Below are 13,354 nucleotides of genomic sequence, written 5' to 3' on the forward strand. Positions count from 1 at the left end.
GCTGGAGGTCAGGAGGTGAGTACATAAAAGATGGGTGTTATTGGAAGGGCCTGAAAAGTCAATGCTTCCAGCGGATATTGAGGAAAAATGTTCAGATAAGGGTCTGATGTGAGAGATAGAACTTTAAAGTCTGTCATTTTGTATTTAGGATTCATTTGGACCAGCGCGAGAACAAACCTCTCGCGGAAGCTCAAAGCGCTGCGTGACACGAGAATGAACCTCATTGGTTCTCGCACGTTAAGCGAACATGCATGAGCTTCTGTTTACCACAACTGATGTGTGAGCTGATGAATGTTTACATGTGGATAAAATTCATATAAAGTGATTGAGTCTCTCTTCGGAAAATTTGGACTAAACCAAAGCTCAATTCATTTGGATTAATTTTACCATGTAGATACTGTTTATCTACTGTATGTAGATATACACATGTACACTTTTGTGTGAACTAACCCTTTAAAATTATTTAATAGTTTTTATTTTTATATTTTAGTTTTCGTTTTAGCTAAACTTTTAGTTTATGTTTACATTTTTTATTACGATGATTTTATTTCAGTCTTAATTTTAATTATTTTAGCATATCAAGTTAAACTGTATGAAAATAAAATACGTTTACGGTCAAGTTTGAAAAAAAAAGTTTCTTATTTAAGTTGATGTTTATTATCAAAAATGTTTTTATGGTTTCAGTTTAACTATAACAAGCAAGATTTGGACCAAGGTTGAGGTTCTAATCTGAGGTTTCGTTGCCATCTAGAGGTACTGTAAGAATTTGGGTGAATCCTCTGTGATATGAGAATGAATCAAAAACCATGTATCGTTATATAAGCACCAGTTTTATCTTTCATTGCAATTTATGTTTTTGCATTGGTCCTGCAATTATGTTTTTATGTGTTAAAAAGTGTGCTTCAAAACTCGTAGGAGAGAGTGCATGTAAAATATCCACACTGTCTAGAATTTCAGTCATGCTTCCTGTGTGAACACTACACCTTGAGCTTAAAATAACAGATCTTCACTTTTCTAAAATGTCACCGGTGTTTTACTGCTGTTTAAAAAAAAAGGAGCATTTGGCAAGAATATTGAAATGGTAAATGTGTTTGTATGTGGGAGTTGGAGAGCATGTTTGTGTAACCAGGAGGCTCCAGTTAGCAGAGGTCAAATGGGTCTTCCTGCCTGTTCTCAGGCTCAGATCCTGTTAAAGGTTTTCCCTCAGTCCCCCAGAGGGAGTTACAAAACATAACCTGACCTGACCAAAACAGTGAGGCTTCTTCAGTCAACAGCTGCTCGGCTCAGCCAAGAACACATAAATTACAATTATATAATGTTTGAAGGTAGTATCAGTTACATTGACCATTTCATCTAATAACTTATTAGGTCAACAAAACAACAGCGTTATTTCGGGAATGTAACGAAACCTTTACAATATAAATAAGCTACACAAATGACCAAACTGGATTAGATCATTTCTGAAGAAACTGTAAAAAGTCAAGTGGTTTCAGTAAACGAGGCTTTGTTCAATAATAGCTAACTGGTACAAAATGTTTCAAATGTTCAAAACAGGCGAAATATCTATATATTTTTTACCTGATCTCAGATGATCAGTTTTATTATTTTAAGGTCACATTTGTATAATAAAAAAGTAAGAACAGTAGTTAATTGTCTCTTATTGGCCTGAGTAGCCTAGTGGGGCATAAGCAGATGCAACATACAACACATACAACTGAGATTGTACAAATTCATACAAACCGGAAAATAGGTATGAATTGGCCTTATAAACTGTTAGATTCATCCCCACAGAAGAGCAGTGCTGAAACAAAGCACAACTCTGCAAATAACTTTCAAAAAAAAATTTGCATTTCTATGTGGTTGCTATGGTGTTGCTAGGTAGTGGCCTACTGGTCAAAAACATGTGGTATCAGGTCAAAAGGCTTTGCTCCCTCTTCAATGTAAGTCTATGACTCTGATCTATATATAGAGAGAGAGAGAGAGAGAGAGAGAGAGAGAGAGAGAGAGAGAGAAGTCAACAATTGAAGTGTTGCATCACAGTTGTCCTAAGACAGGAACAGGTATTGTTCAAAATTCATGTATAACTTTGATAAAGGTTTTGATCCATGCACTTCACATGTTGACTACTGTACTATACACTCACCAGCCACTATTTTAGGTACACTTTGTTATTACCGGGTTGGACCCCTTTTGCAACTATTTTGGTATTTTTTTCCTACTATGGAAGTCAATGGGTGCCGTCAACTGTCTGGTTACCAATTTTTTTTTTAAATATCTTCTTTATGTGCTCAACAGAAGAAAGAAACTCATACAGGTTTGAACAACTTAAGGGTGATTAAATGATGACAACATTTTCATTTTTGGGTGAACTATCCCTTCAAAAAAAAAAAAAAAAAAGGTCAGAGGAATATCACTGGAAAAAGAAAGGGTTATGATCAGGCAAAAGGTTTAGGACCCGCATTAATAATTGTAAAGCTTTCCAGCGCTGGAGTGACTAACAATGAACTCTTGCTTGTATATACTCTTGTGTACTGTATGTCAATTTTTTGTTCTTCCTTGTCGTTTGTTCGTCGTCTTCGCTTTATTTTTTGAAAAGTTTTATTTTGCTTCTCTTTAGCTATGATCAAGAGACATCCACTCTTGCATGTTGCGTGTTTGTGCATTTTAGGGCCATGCAGGCAATCCCAGACAGCAACACAGTGTCGGCCCAGATCCGATCCACATCTGGTACGCATTGAATCCACATGTACTATATGTGGCCCGGATCTGGGCCGACACTGTGTTGCTGTCTGGGATGAAGGGAGGGGTGTGTTTATTTGGGTTGATTTTAAATATCAACAGTGTTCAGCAATGACCCTTTAGGGTATAGGTGGGCGATTTCGGACACAGCCCGTGTCTACATTCCTAAATGCGTTGAGTTGGTACTGATTAGATATTTGTGTTAATGAGCAGTTGAACAGGTGTGCCTAATAAAGTGGCCAGTGAGTGAAGATCAGGTAAGCAACTAAATAAAATACAAAATTACTGACAACTTCTTTTCCCCTGAACATGTTAGAGAGACATTCTTTCTTGTGCCCGTGGGGATGGATGACTCAAAACAGCCAGTAATTGTTTTTGAGGTGAGCTGTTGCTGAGTGATACAAGGTCAGCGAGAACGTCAAACCAAATATCTGCCATCATAACAACCATGTAGATTCCCTCGAGGAGATCTCTGTATTGAGTCAAATTAAACACATGTATCACCTCCAATGTGCAATTACACTGTTGCGAATTACATGTGTGAAATTAATCTTGCCATATGAAAGGGAGAATGTTGCACTTTTATGATTGCAGAGTAATTTAGATGGGGCATTCATCTTCAGAAAGCTTGAAAGATCACAAACCTGACATCATCATGACATAACAATATGACTTCTTAGAAAAATGTGAAAGACTCAAATGAGTCACACAAACCTAGTTTATATTTGAATGCCAGACAGAGTAGAGTACCCTCAAGTTAACTAAGATTTACCCTTGAAAAATTACGAACGGTTTATCTGAATGACTTCATGATGATAGAATTCCCGGGAAAGTTGATGAATAATGTCTGTACATGTTTAAGAGCAATGCACCACTTACTGTATTTACACCACACAAATTTGAGTTACATAACCCTGAAGAATATAATTTACGACACTCAAACTGAGCAAAGGTTAATAGTTGGCCACTTTCAGAGCTGCCTTTGGAGTAAAGTTTACATATAAAACATTAAGCAAAGTAATAATGACTCAACAAGTTAGGCTTTACAGAGCATGGCATGGAAGTCAATCATTCCTGATGTGCAGTTCTGGCTCAGTTCAGGGCCTCCCTTCTCACGTGTGAGTGTGTGTGGGTCTGTGTCTGTCAGCATTACCTTTATCAGTGTAGTGGCCACCTGCCCTGTATCATTATGGGTCTCTCATCTTCTGTTGTTTCAGTGCTTTATCTATATCGGAAATCCAAGAGAGACAGACAGAGAGAGAGGAAGGAAGAGAGAGATTGAACATACATACATACAGTGTGTTTCTCAAAAAGGAATGAGATTTATTTGTAATTGAGTTACAATGTAGGCTACTTCTCGTTGGTCATGATTTAATGTTTTATACTTTTACCTATTGTGCAAAAAATTATTTATGTTTTTGAACATAAATGTGTGACGACAGTGTGTGTACACAACCACCCTATAATGGTAAAAAATCCACCCATTCCTCTTTTTTAATCCCCATAAATCATAAGCAGTGTCTCAGAACAAGCAGATTGCAGATTGTAGCGCTTGTGATGTCACAAACGACTGCTGACCCCGCCCTGAGTGAGCCTACACAGTCCGCCATGTTTATCTCCTCACCATACTATTTAACAGCAGCATTCAAGAGATTTATTCTTATTAATGCTACTAAGTTATTCAATCAAGAGCAGTGAGTGATTTTCTGTTTTTCTTTTGTTGCTTGATTCAAATTAAAAGCATATAAAAAAACAGAACAGATGTTTTAGCTTTTGGCAGAGTATTGGGCTACGTTTACACATGGCCGGCTATTTTCATAAAAGGACATTTCGCCCTCTCTGTTTTCAAAAATAACATCGGTCTGTCAGTTTTCAGAATAGTGTTCGTTTACACGAACCTGTGTATATATGCCGTCAAGAGCATGCCAAACCAGTAGGTGGCAGTATAACGAGACGCTCAAGCCCACGTTCGCCAATCAGAATCCCGAAAATAGCAACAACAGCAACGAATACTGTGACGTTGGCTGTGTCCAAATTCAGGGGCTGCATCTTCCTGAGGATCCTTCCTACCCGGTTGAAGGAGGAGGGGTCCTCCGACGACCGCAAAACCCGGAAGTCGGTGTTTGTGAATTTGGACAGCCTACCCTTCTTTCAGTTCCCTCCCGTTGCTCATATCCTGTCGCCTAGCAACCGTGACAGCGCTAAGCAAGAAGCGGGAAAATGGACAAACAAAGAGTTATTCTCCTCATTTTAATTCTTTTGGAAGAAATAAAGCAATATTTTTTTGAAAAGCCAGTTTTTAAAAAAACTTACATCGAAAAGCATACTCCTCTCCCACTCCGCTACCGCTCGCTTCGTCCGCCATTACGCTCTGCCGAAAAGAATTATGGGATAGGTAGGACGGGAAAGGATCCACCACACCCATCCTTCCAATTCGGGGAAAAGGAGGACGTATTTGTGGGCCGCATTTGAAGGATCCTACGAATTTGGACAGCCTTCGTCGCGGCGCTGTGACGTAACATCCTTCAAATGAGTACTCCGAAGGATGTAGACCCTGAATTTGGACACAGCCGTTGGCTGCCTAAAACTCAGTTTTTCTCAGTTTACATGCAAACGTGCAAACGAAGTTTTCCAAAATTTCCATTCTGGCCGGAGTTTTTAGAAAGAATCGGTTTCAGAGGCGAATTATCCGTTTGCGTGTAAACGAAGGGCACAAACGAAGGGAAATGTCTCCGTTTTTTAAAATAACCATGTACGTGTAAACGGGGCCTTGGAGGCACGAGCTGTACAGGCTCCGCCCCCTTCTGGAAAGCGGGGCGGGGAGCAGCAGCGGATCATTTGCATTAAGGACACATGCATGAAAACAGCATGTTTTTCCTTTCACTCAAAAATGTGTAATGTGTTACAACAAAAATGTGTTACAACATGGTATAATAAATGATCTGTGGGGTATTTTGAGCTAAAACTTTACAAACACATTCTTGGGACACCTGATACTTATTTACCTCCACTTATAAAAAGGGGCATAATAGGTCAGCTTTAAAATTCAAAGTTTAGTGAGCAAAACGTTCTTTTGAATTCTTTATGTTCACAAACAAATCTTTTTATTTTACTGACTAATTTTGGTGTGTTCGAGAAGAATTGGAACAGTCAGGTGGAACTGTGTATGATACTTTTATTGTTTTATACTTGTATCCCTAGGCTATTTATTGTAAATGTATGGAATGGAAAAGAACAACCAGTATAGCTACATTATTCAAAATGTATCCATTTGTGTTGGAAACAAAAACAATATGGGCTTGGAACAACATGAGGAAGAGTAAATGATTTTCATTTCTTTTGAAACATTCTATATATTAAAAAGACTAGATTTGTTGTGAAACTTTTTGTTTTATTCTGTTTAGACACTCTAATTAAATATGATTGCTTCCAGCACACTGCATGAGTGGGTTGTGTATGCAGAGCTAATAAAGAACAGATGGTAGACAAGAAGCCTCCTCAACCCGAAGCACATACGAAGCACAATAACACAATCAAAGCTACAAATGTAGCTACATCGCTTGCTTAACTTGCTTAAAAAGAGTAATAAACATAAAACTTAATCCTCCACCAATTGCATCTCACAACAATTTTCTGAAAATCTGCCGTTTCATCGTGAGATCGTTTACGGTTGATCTCAAACTCCTGCCGAATCCGCTCGTCCTCAAAGTAATTGTACAAATCCTACTACGGTGAAGGTTAGGGGGGTCATAAATATTAAGTAGGTGACGTTCGAAAAGTTGGTCTGATTGGTCGCAAAGTCAAGGATAGTAAATGATCGTTGTTAGTGCCTGACAGAGCCGTTAAACTATGCTCTGGTGCCTGAATATTAATTGGGAGGGTTACCAAGCAACGTAGGTATGCTTTAATTAATAGTCATGCGATAGTTATTCACCATAGTGGGATTTGTAATCTTGTCACTGTCAGATAAATTAGTTTGATCAGTGTGAAAAACAAAAAATATATATAACGCCTTTCCTATTAGTGCCCTGAGAGCCAATCAGAGTGAACTAAGCTGCTAAGCTGCTGCGGGGGCGGGGCGCTTGTGTTACAGTAGGAAATGAACGGTTTACCTCCTCCTTGTTGTACCCGACGTTGACATGTGCGTGTTAGAAAGTTACACAACAGTTGATAAAATAAATGTCTCAGACCGGTCGCAGGTTATGCGTGGAGTACCAGTGTTCAGCTGAACTGCAGGGAGGATGGCGAACGACATGGAGCCAATAAACAAAGATGCGAAAAGCAACCCGGCCGCAACAGCTAATCTCTTCTCACAGATATTTTTCTGGTAAGCCGTTACGAATCTATACGGGAGAGAAAGAGAGGGACAGATGTATCAGTTTATAAGCTATTTTGTGTTTTCTGTCGTGAAATTTAAAGCCTTAAACAGAGAATTTAAGCTTTGTGGTTATTGTTTCCTTATGTTTATTGTCTCAAACTAAAGATATTATTAGTTCAACCTTAGCTATTAAAGTTTTTCACACTGATAATAAAATTCAGTGAACTTTGTATTCATGTTGGTTCAAAGCATTTCTGAAAAACGTTTCTAATTACTTACTACACACACACACACACACACACACACACACACACATATATATATATATATATATATAAAATGTATACTTATAAGATATTAGATAATATTTGAAATTACATTCTTTTCACAGGGCGAATACCTGCTTGTTGGTTATACCAGACTGACTTTGAATTGTTGGATAAAAGTCTTTAAAATAATATTTTAAAGTAGAATTTCTCGACTTTTTTTTAATTTTTTTTTATTTTTTTTTAAAGAAAATAAATAATTAAATTAAAGTTTCAAACCCAAAAAATATGCCTTTTAATTGGAATTTTTTTTTTTTTTTTTTGCCATCTGAACAGTTACACCACCTTTGGTAGGCATTTTTATTAATCAGAAAATATTTTAAATGGACTTTTAGAACTTTAAATCAGGTTTACCTATCATTATGAGTCACATTTTAGTACTGCTATTCTGTATTATTTTAACTTAATAGCCTAGATCTGAAAAAAATGAAGCATTATTAGCCGTTTGGCTGTAATGTCAGTCAGAGTGTTTTTTAGGCTTTGCTTTCAAACCCTTGACTCTCAGGAACACTCTTTGCAAAGCTGATAGAGGAGAACATCTGTTACTGTCATTTTAAAGAGATTGCCTACCTGCGTGTGTGTTGGTTTTGTTTAATTACTGCTTTCACTGTCATGAAACATGTGGTTTGTACACACCTGTCATCATCACTCATCAATAATTTAGCATCCTTTTTCATATACCTTTAAAGCATTCTTTTGACCAAATCCTTTTTTCTCTTCTCAATCAGCTGGCTGAACCCTCTTTTCCGTATCGGATCTAAGAGAAGACTTGAAGAAGATGACATGTTTAAAGTGCTTCCAGAGGACGGGTCCAAGAGACTTGGAGAGAAACTGCAGAGGTGAGTGAGCCGCTGGGAATAAACCGATTAAACAACAGGCTGTTCTCAAACAAACCCTCAGAAGACTTATGGTGAAATATGAGAACAGAGGCTGGTGCGTTTCCCATTAGATGTTGGAAAGGTGATGCTCCCACCGTTTGTGCGTTGAGTGCATTATGCAATGTTGAGTTTTTGTGAAAGTCATTCACACATTAATGATAAATGCAAATTGAAATGAAAGAATTAGTTTAGGCTGGTTTAGTACTCCTAGATGGAGCTGTGGGTGGGCACATGGCTTAGTGGATTAAGATCTGGCCTGGTAACCCAGGAAACCGTAGGTTCAATATCCACAAGGAATACCACAACTGTGCCTTGGAACAGGTTGCTATGGAAGGCTGTCACTGTAGGCAAAAAAGTTTCCTTGGATAATCGGCCAGGTGAAAATGTCAGATCACTAAGAAAAGCAATAGAACACCTTTTCTCAAGCCACATGATTTGATGGTCATTCATGTTTGTGGCACAAAATGTGTGGGGCAAGTTAAGTTACACATTAAAATTTAGTATTTAAGAGGCAATATTATGCCTTTTTACAAAGTCTGGGCTTTGTTTTTGGGGTCTACTGGAGTAGTTTTGCATTCTTGAATGTTCAAAAAACCTTATTTTTCACATATTTTAAATTCTAGCAGCACCTCTCTTTCCTGTCTGTCAGTAACGCTCTGGTTATACCAAAACATCTAGATCTCAAACAGATTCATTAAAAGAAGTTAATACTTCACTAAGTGCGTGACATCATTAACCAACGTGGTTGAACTACCAATTTGCGACAATATGGTTCTGGGAAACAGTCGTGACTAGCAAATTGATTTCTTCAACGATGCATCAAACTATGGTAGTGAAGCAGCGAGTTACGTCGTTGTACGGGAAACGCACCCCTATTTAGTTCCTGTCTCTATGAAGCCCCTCCTTCCGAAAAGCACAATGTTCTCTGATTGGGCAGCTGGATCATTGTGTTGTTTCAGATATGCCACACCCCTTACCATAACCACGAGATCCAACGCACTAATAAAGCAACTCAACCAGGCATCATCCCTCTTTTTTTCCCGTACACATTGGCAGGGATTATTTAAAAGAGGGATTTTGTGATTTGTTTGTTCCCAAAAGAAAACTCAAGACTACAATGAAGGTGTTTCAGGGAGTTCAGAAACAGAGCTGATTGATCAAGAGAACGACACCCTTTGGTGTAACTTTGTGCTTTGTACATTTTCAGACCTATTTCATGCTCAAACAGCAGCATCACACACTAAAGAAAGTTGAACATGCAAAAAAAGCGTAATAGGTCCTCTTTAAGCAACTCTCATAATCTGTGGAGCCACAACAGAAGGGCACATAATTTGGAAGGTTTTGCTGTTGCTATTGCTGGAGCAGAACTCTTGGCAGAGGATACAGAGAGCAGGACGCGAGGTTAACAGTCCGTCTGATTTTCCTGCTCGCTTTTGTTTTATAGTGTTCAGGAAGAACCTACTCTGAAACTGAAGCTACAGGCTATTCATAATGAAAAGTAGTGCAACAGAAGTTAAGCTACTCATTTGAAAAAGTAGCTACAACTACAAGCAGCTAATACAAGGTTGTTTACTACATTAAAGCTATAGATTTTTCTAACATAATTATAGACAATTATATGTACATATACATTCATACATATATATATATATATATATATATATATGTATATGTGTGTGTATATATATATATATATATACTACCGTTCAAAAGTTTGGGGTCAGTACGATTTTTTATGTTTTTAAAAGAAGTATCTTCTGCTCACCAAGGCTGCATTTATTTGATAAAAAAACAACAACAAAAAAACAGTAATATTGTGAAATATTATGACAATTTAAAATGACTCTCTATTTTAATATATTTTAAACTGTAATTTATTCCTGTGATCAAAGCTGAATTTTCAGCATCATTACTCCAGTCTTCAGTGTCACATGATCCTTCAGAAATCATTCTAATAATATGATGATTTTTTATTATTATTGTTGAAAACAGTTGTGTACAATTTTTTTTTTCAAAATTCTTTGATGAATAGAAAGTTCAAAAGAACAGCATTTATTTAAAATAGAATATTTTCTAACATTATAAATGTCTTTACTGTAACTTTTGATCAGTTTAACTCATCCTTGATGAATAAAAGTATTGATTTATTTTTTTTATTTCCCCCAAAAATAAAATTAAAATTCTTACTGACCCCAAACTTTTGAACGGTAGTGTTTAATGTTTCAAAAGCTTTAGATTTCAGATAAATGCTGTTCTTTTTAACTTTCTATTCATCAAAGAATTTAGAAAAAAAAATTGTACACAACTGTTTTCAACATTGATAATAATAACGAATGTTTCTTGAGCATCAAATCATCATATTAGAATGATTTCTGAAGGATCATGTGACACTGAAGACTGGAGTAATGATGCTGAAAATTCAGCTTTGATCACAGGAATAAATTACACTTTACTGTATATTCACATAGAAAACAGCTGTTTTAAATTGGAATAATATTTCACAATATTACTGTTTTTGTTTTTATTTTTAATCAAATAAATGCAGCCTTGGTGAGCAGAAGATACTTCTCAGATCTCGACAATAAGGACCGCCTGATGGCCCAGGGTCAGCTTGAAAGACGCTCGGGACAGCTGACAGGACGTCGTCATGAAATGTATCATTTGCATGTGTGTCTTGCCAGTTTAAACATAAAAGTGATTTTAAACCATTCAAGTGCAAGAAGACGTGAAAGGGAACTCAATTCAGTATTCGACCAGAGAAGTATTTATCTGACACAAACAAAGAGTATTAAACAGTGAGTGCAAAACTAGAAACCACCGTAATATATATAACCTATGTAAAAAATAATAATGAAAGCAGCATTTGAATAAATATTATATTACTTTGTAAAATATTTGTAATGTTCGTTTATATATTACTGCAAAAAAGGTGTAAAATGCTGCAAAAGCATAACTTTTTTTGATCTAATACTGATTAAATGCTTTTGAGGTGACTGTGCTTCTTATTTGACCATGAAGTCAACGTGAAATCAGACATTAGTATTACTGTAACTTAAATACAAGGTCCTCGTCTTATTCCGAGCAATTCGTCAGTCTTTGTAAACTTTCCTCTGAAACATCTTTCCTTTTTTGCTTCTATGAAATGCAGCCATTTCAAAACTTCTCATTACATTACATTTGTGCATTTGGTAAACACTTTTATCTGAAAGCGACTTAAGCTTATATTTGGACTAAATCGCTCCATTCATATGGATTCGTTTTATGATCTCTTTATTAACTGTTTGAAGAATCAAAGTGGTAGTTGCGTAGCTGTCAATGGAGGGACAGAAATCTCTCAGATTTCATCAAAAAGATCTTCATTTGTGTTCCAAAGATGAACGAAAGTCTTACGGGTTTGGAACGACATAAGGGTGAGTATTTTTGGGCGAACTGTCCCTTTAAACTACATTCAAGGTAAACATTTTTATCAGTTCATGTATTCCCTGGGAGTCAACCCCATGTCTGGTTTGCCTACGTTCTGGTATTGAATGGCCCCTTTTCACCATCCAGTAAATTAAATTCCCTATTACTTATCCAGTGTCATGTTTTATCTTATCAGGGTTTTTTGCTCATTGAATATCCTGTTATATTCAGAAATATGTCACATTACAGAAGTAAAATGGGTTGCGTAAAATGGGTTACTTCGGTTTTCATGGATATTTGTTACTATGCAATCCAAGATTTCATGGATTTCATGTTCACACAGCAAATAAAGATCACTGCTCACCCATTATGATTTAATCTATCATGTTAGTGAAGGTTTTTCTTCACCTTGAGGTTTTATTACGCAAGAACAGATAAGCAAATCCAGGATTTGCTGACCCTTTGTACAGAAGTCAAAACCACTATTAATCAGCAGTCTCCCACAAAGTTCCCATATATAATCATATTCTCCAGCCGTGAAAGCATTGAAATGAATGACGATGAACACAATCCCGTCGTTCATTAAAAAGCACCTCCACACACAGCGTTTCTCTAGCCTCTAATCATGCACTTTAAAATGGATCATTGCTGGTTCGTTTAGCACAGAGCTCTGGGCTACGACACTAATTAGTGAAGCTTTTGTTGCGATCAGCAGCATGGAGCCGTGGCGTAAACACAAATGTTCTGCCTTGAAGTAAACTGTTATTTGCAGATGTAGAATTTACTGCCGGACGTTGCTGCTAGAAAACATCAACTGAAGAGTCTCAGCAGCTGTTTTGAAGGAGCGCTTTAGTAGTTTTCCTGATTTGGCTAGAAATGCCGTAGTTTCTGCTCAGGATTTGTTTCTTATGTGCTTTGGATGTTGCTCATGATGTTTTTCATATGGCCTGTATGCTACAGTACATATATCATGTTGCCTACATGGAATGTACAACATACACCCATCTTATGTTACCTGTTCGGGTGGCCCTTGTGGTTCAGGACAGGATTTTTTTTCTATTAAGCTGAGTAATAAAGAATCAAGATGTTTAATGTCACAGATGTCTACACAGTTAAATCATTTTGTGGACAAGGAGTGAACAAGTTAATGTGTTGAAGTAATCATATCGTTATTGTATGTGAGATGACATAATGTAGGTAATAAAGGAGAATTATAGGCTAATTCTTTTTGTTTTAATTGTTTTATGATATCCTCTCTCTCTCTTTCTCTTTGTCAGCCTTCTTAATTTAGCCTTCCTCATCTTTTTCTTTTTCCCAACAGCTGCTGGGACCAAGAAGTGGAGAAAGCAACCAAAGAACTCAGGAAACCCAAACTTACCAAAGCCATTATCAGGTGCTACTGGAAATCTTATGCAGTACTGGGAGTCTTCACTCTTATAGAGGTACGTTCTGATCTGGGTCTTTGCATTATGTTCTTTTTGTAAATGGTGCACAAGGTAAAGGCAGTAAACCCCCTTCTCTAGTTAACTACTAGTCTGGTGTGTATTTACACTACATTAATTTAGTTTAATTTTTAAACCAAGTCTGCTGGCTGTCAAATGACACAGCGCATCTTATAAATTCTGTTGATGATTCACCGTCTTGCTGTGAGTCACCTGAAGTGCATCACACCAGGAGTCAGTTTTAAGTGT

General features: G+C 37.0%; 1 protein-coding gene across 1 annotated transcript in view; it reads left to right on the forward strand.

Moving 5' to 3' along the window:
• Positions 1–6,771: 6,771 nt before the first annotated feature.
• abcc4 (ATP binding cassette subfamily C member 4 (PEL blood group)) overlaps positions 6,772–13,354 on the forward strand; it is a 53,304-nt gene continuing 46,721 nt past the window's right edge. Inside the window, exons 1-3 of the mRNA XM_084426677.1 lie at positions 6,772–7,066; positions 8,112–8,222; positions 12,985–13,105. Of these exons, the coding sequence (XP_084282803.1) occupies positions 6,981–7,066; positions 8,112–8,222; positions 12,985–13,105 (318 nt within the window). The 5' untranslated portion in view covers positions 6,772–6,980. The remainder of the gene's footprint in view (positions 7,067–8,111; positions 8,223–12,984; positions 13,106–13,354) is intronic.

This window comes from Rutilus rutilus (genome assembly GCF_951802725.1).
Source record: "Rutilus rutilus genome assembly, chromosome: 12".
In the NCBI taxonomy this organism is placed as follows: domain Eukaryota; kingdom Metazoa; phylum Chordata; class Actinopteri; order Cypriniformes; family Leuciscidae; genus Rutilus; species Rutilus rutilus.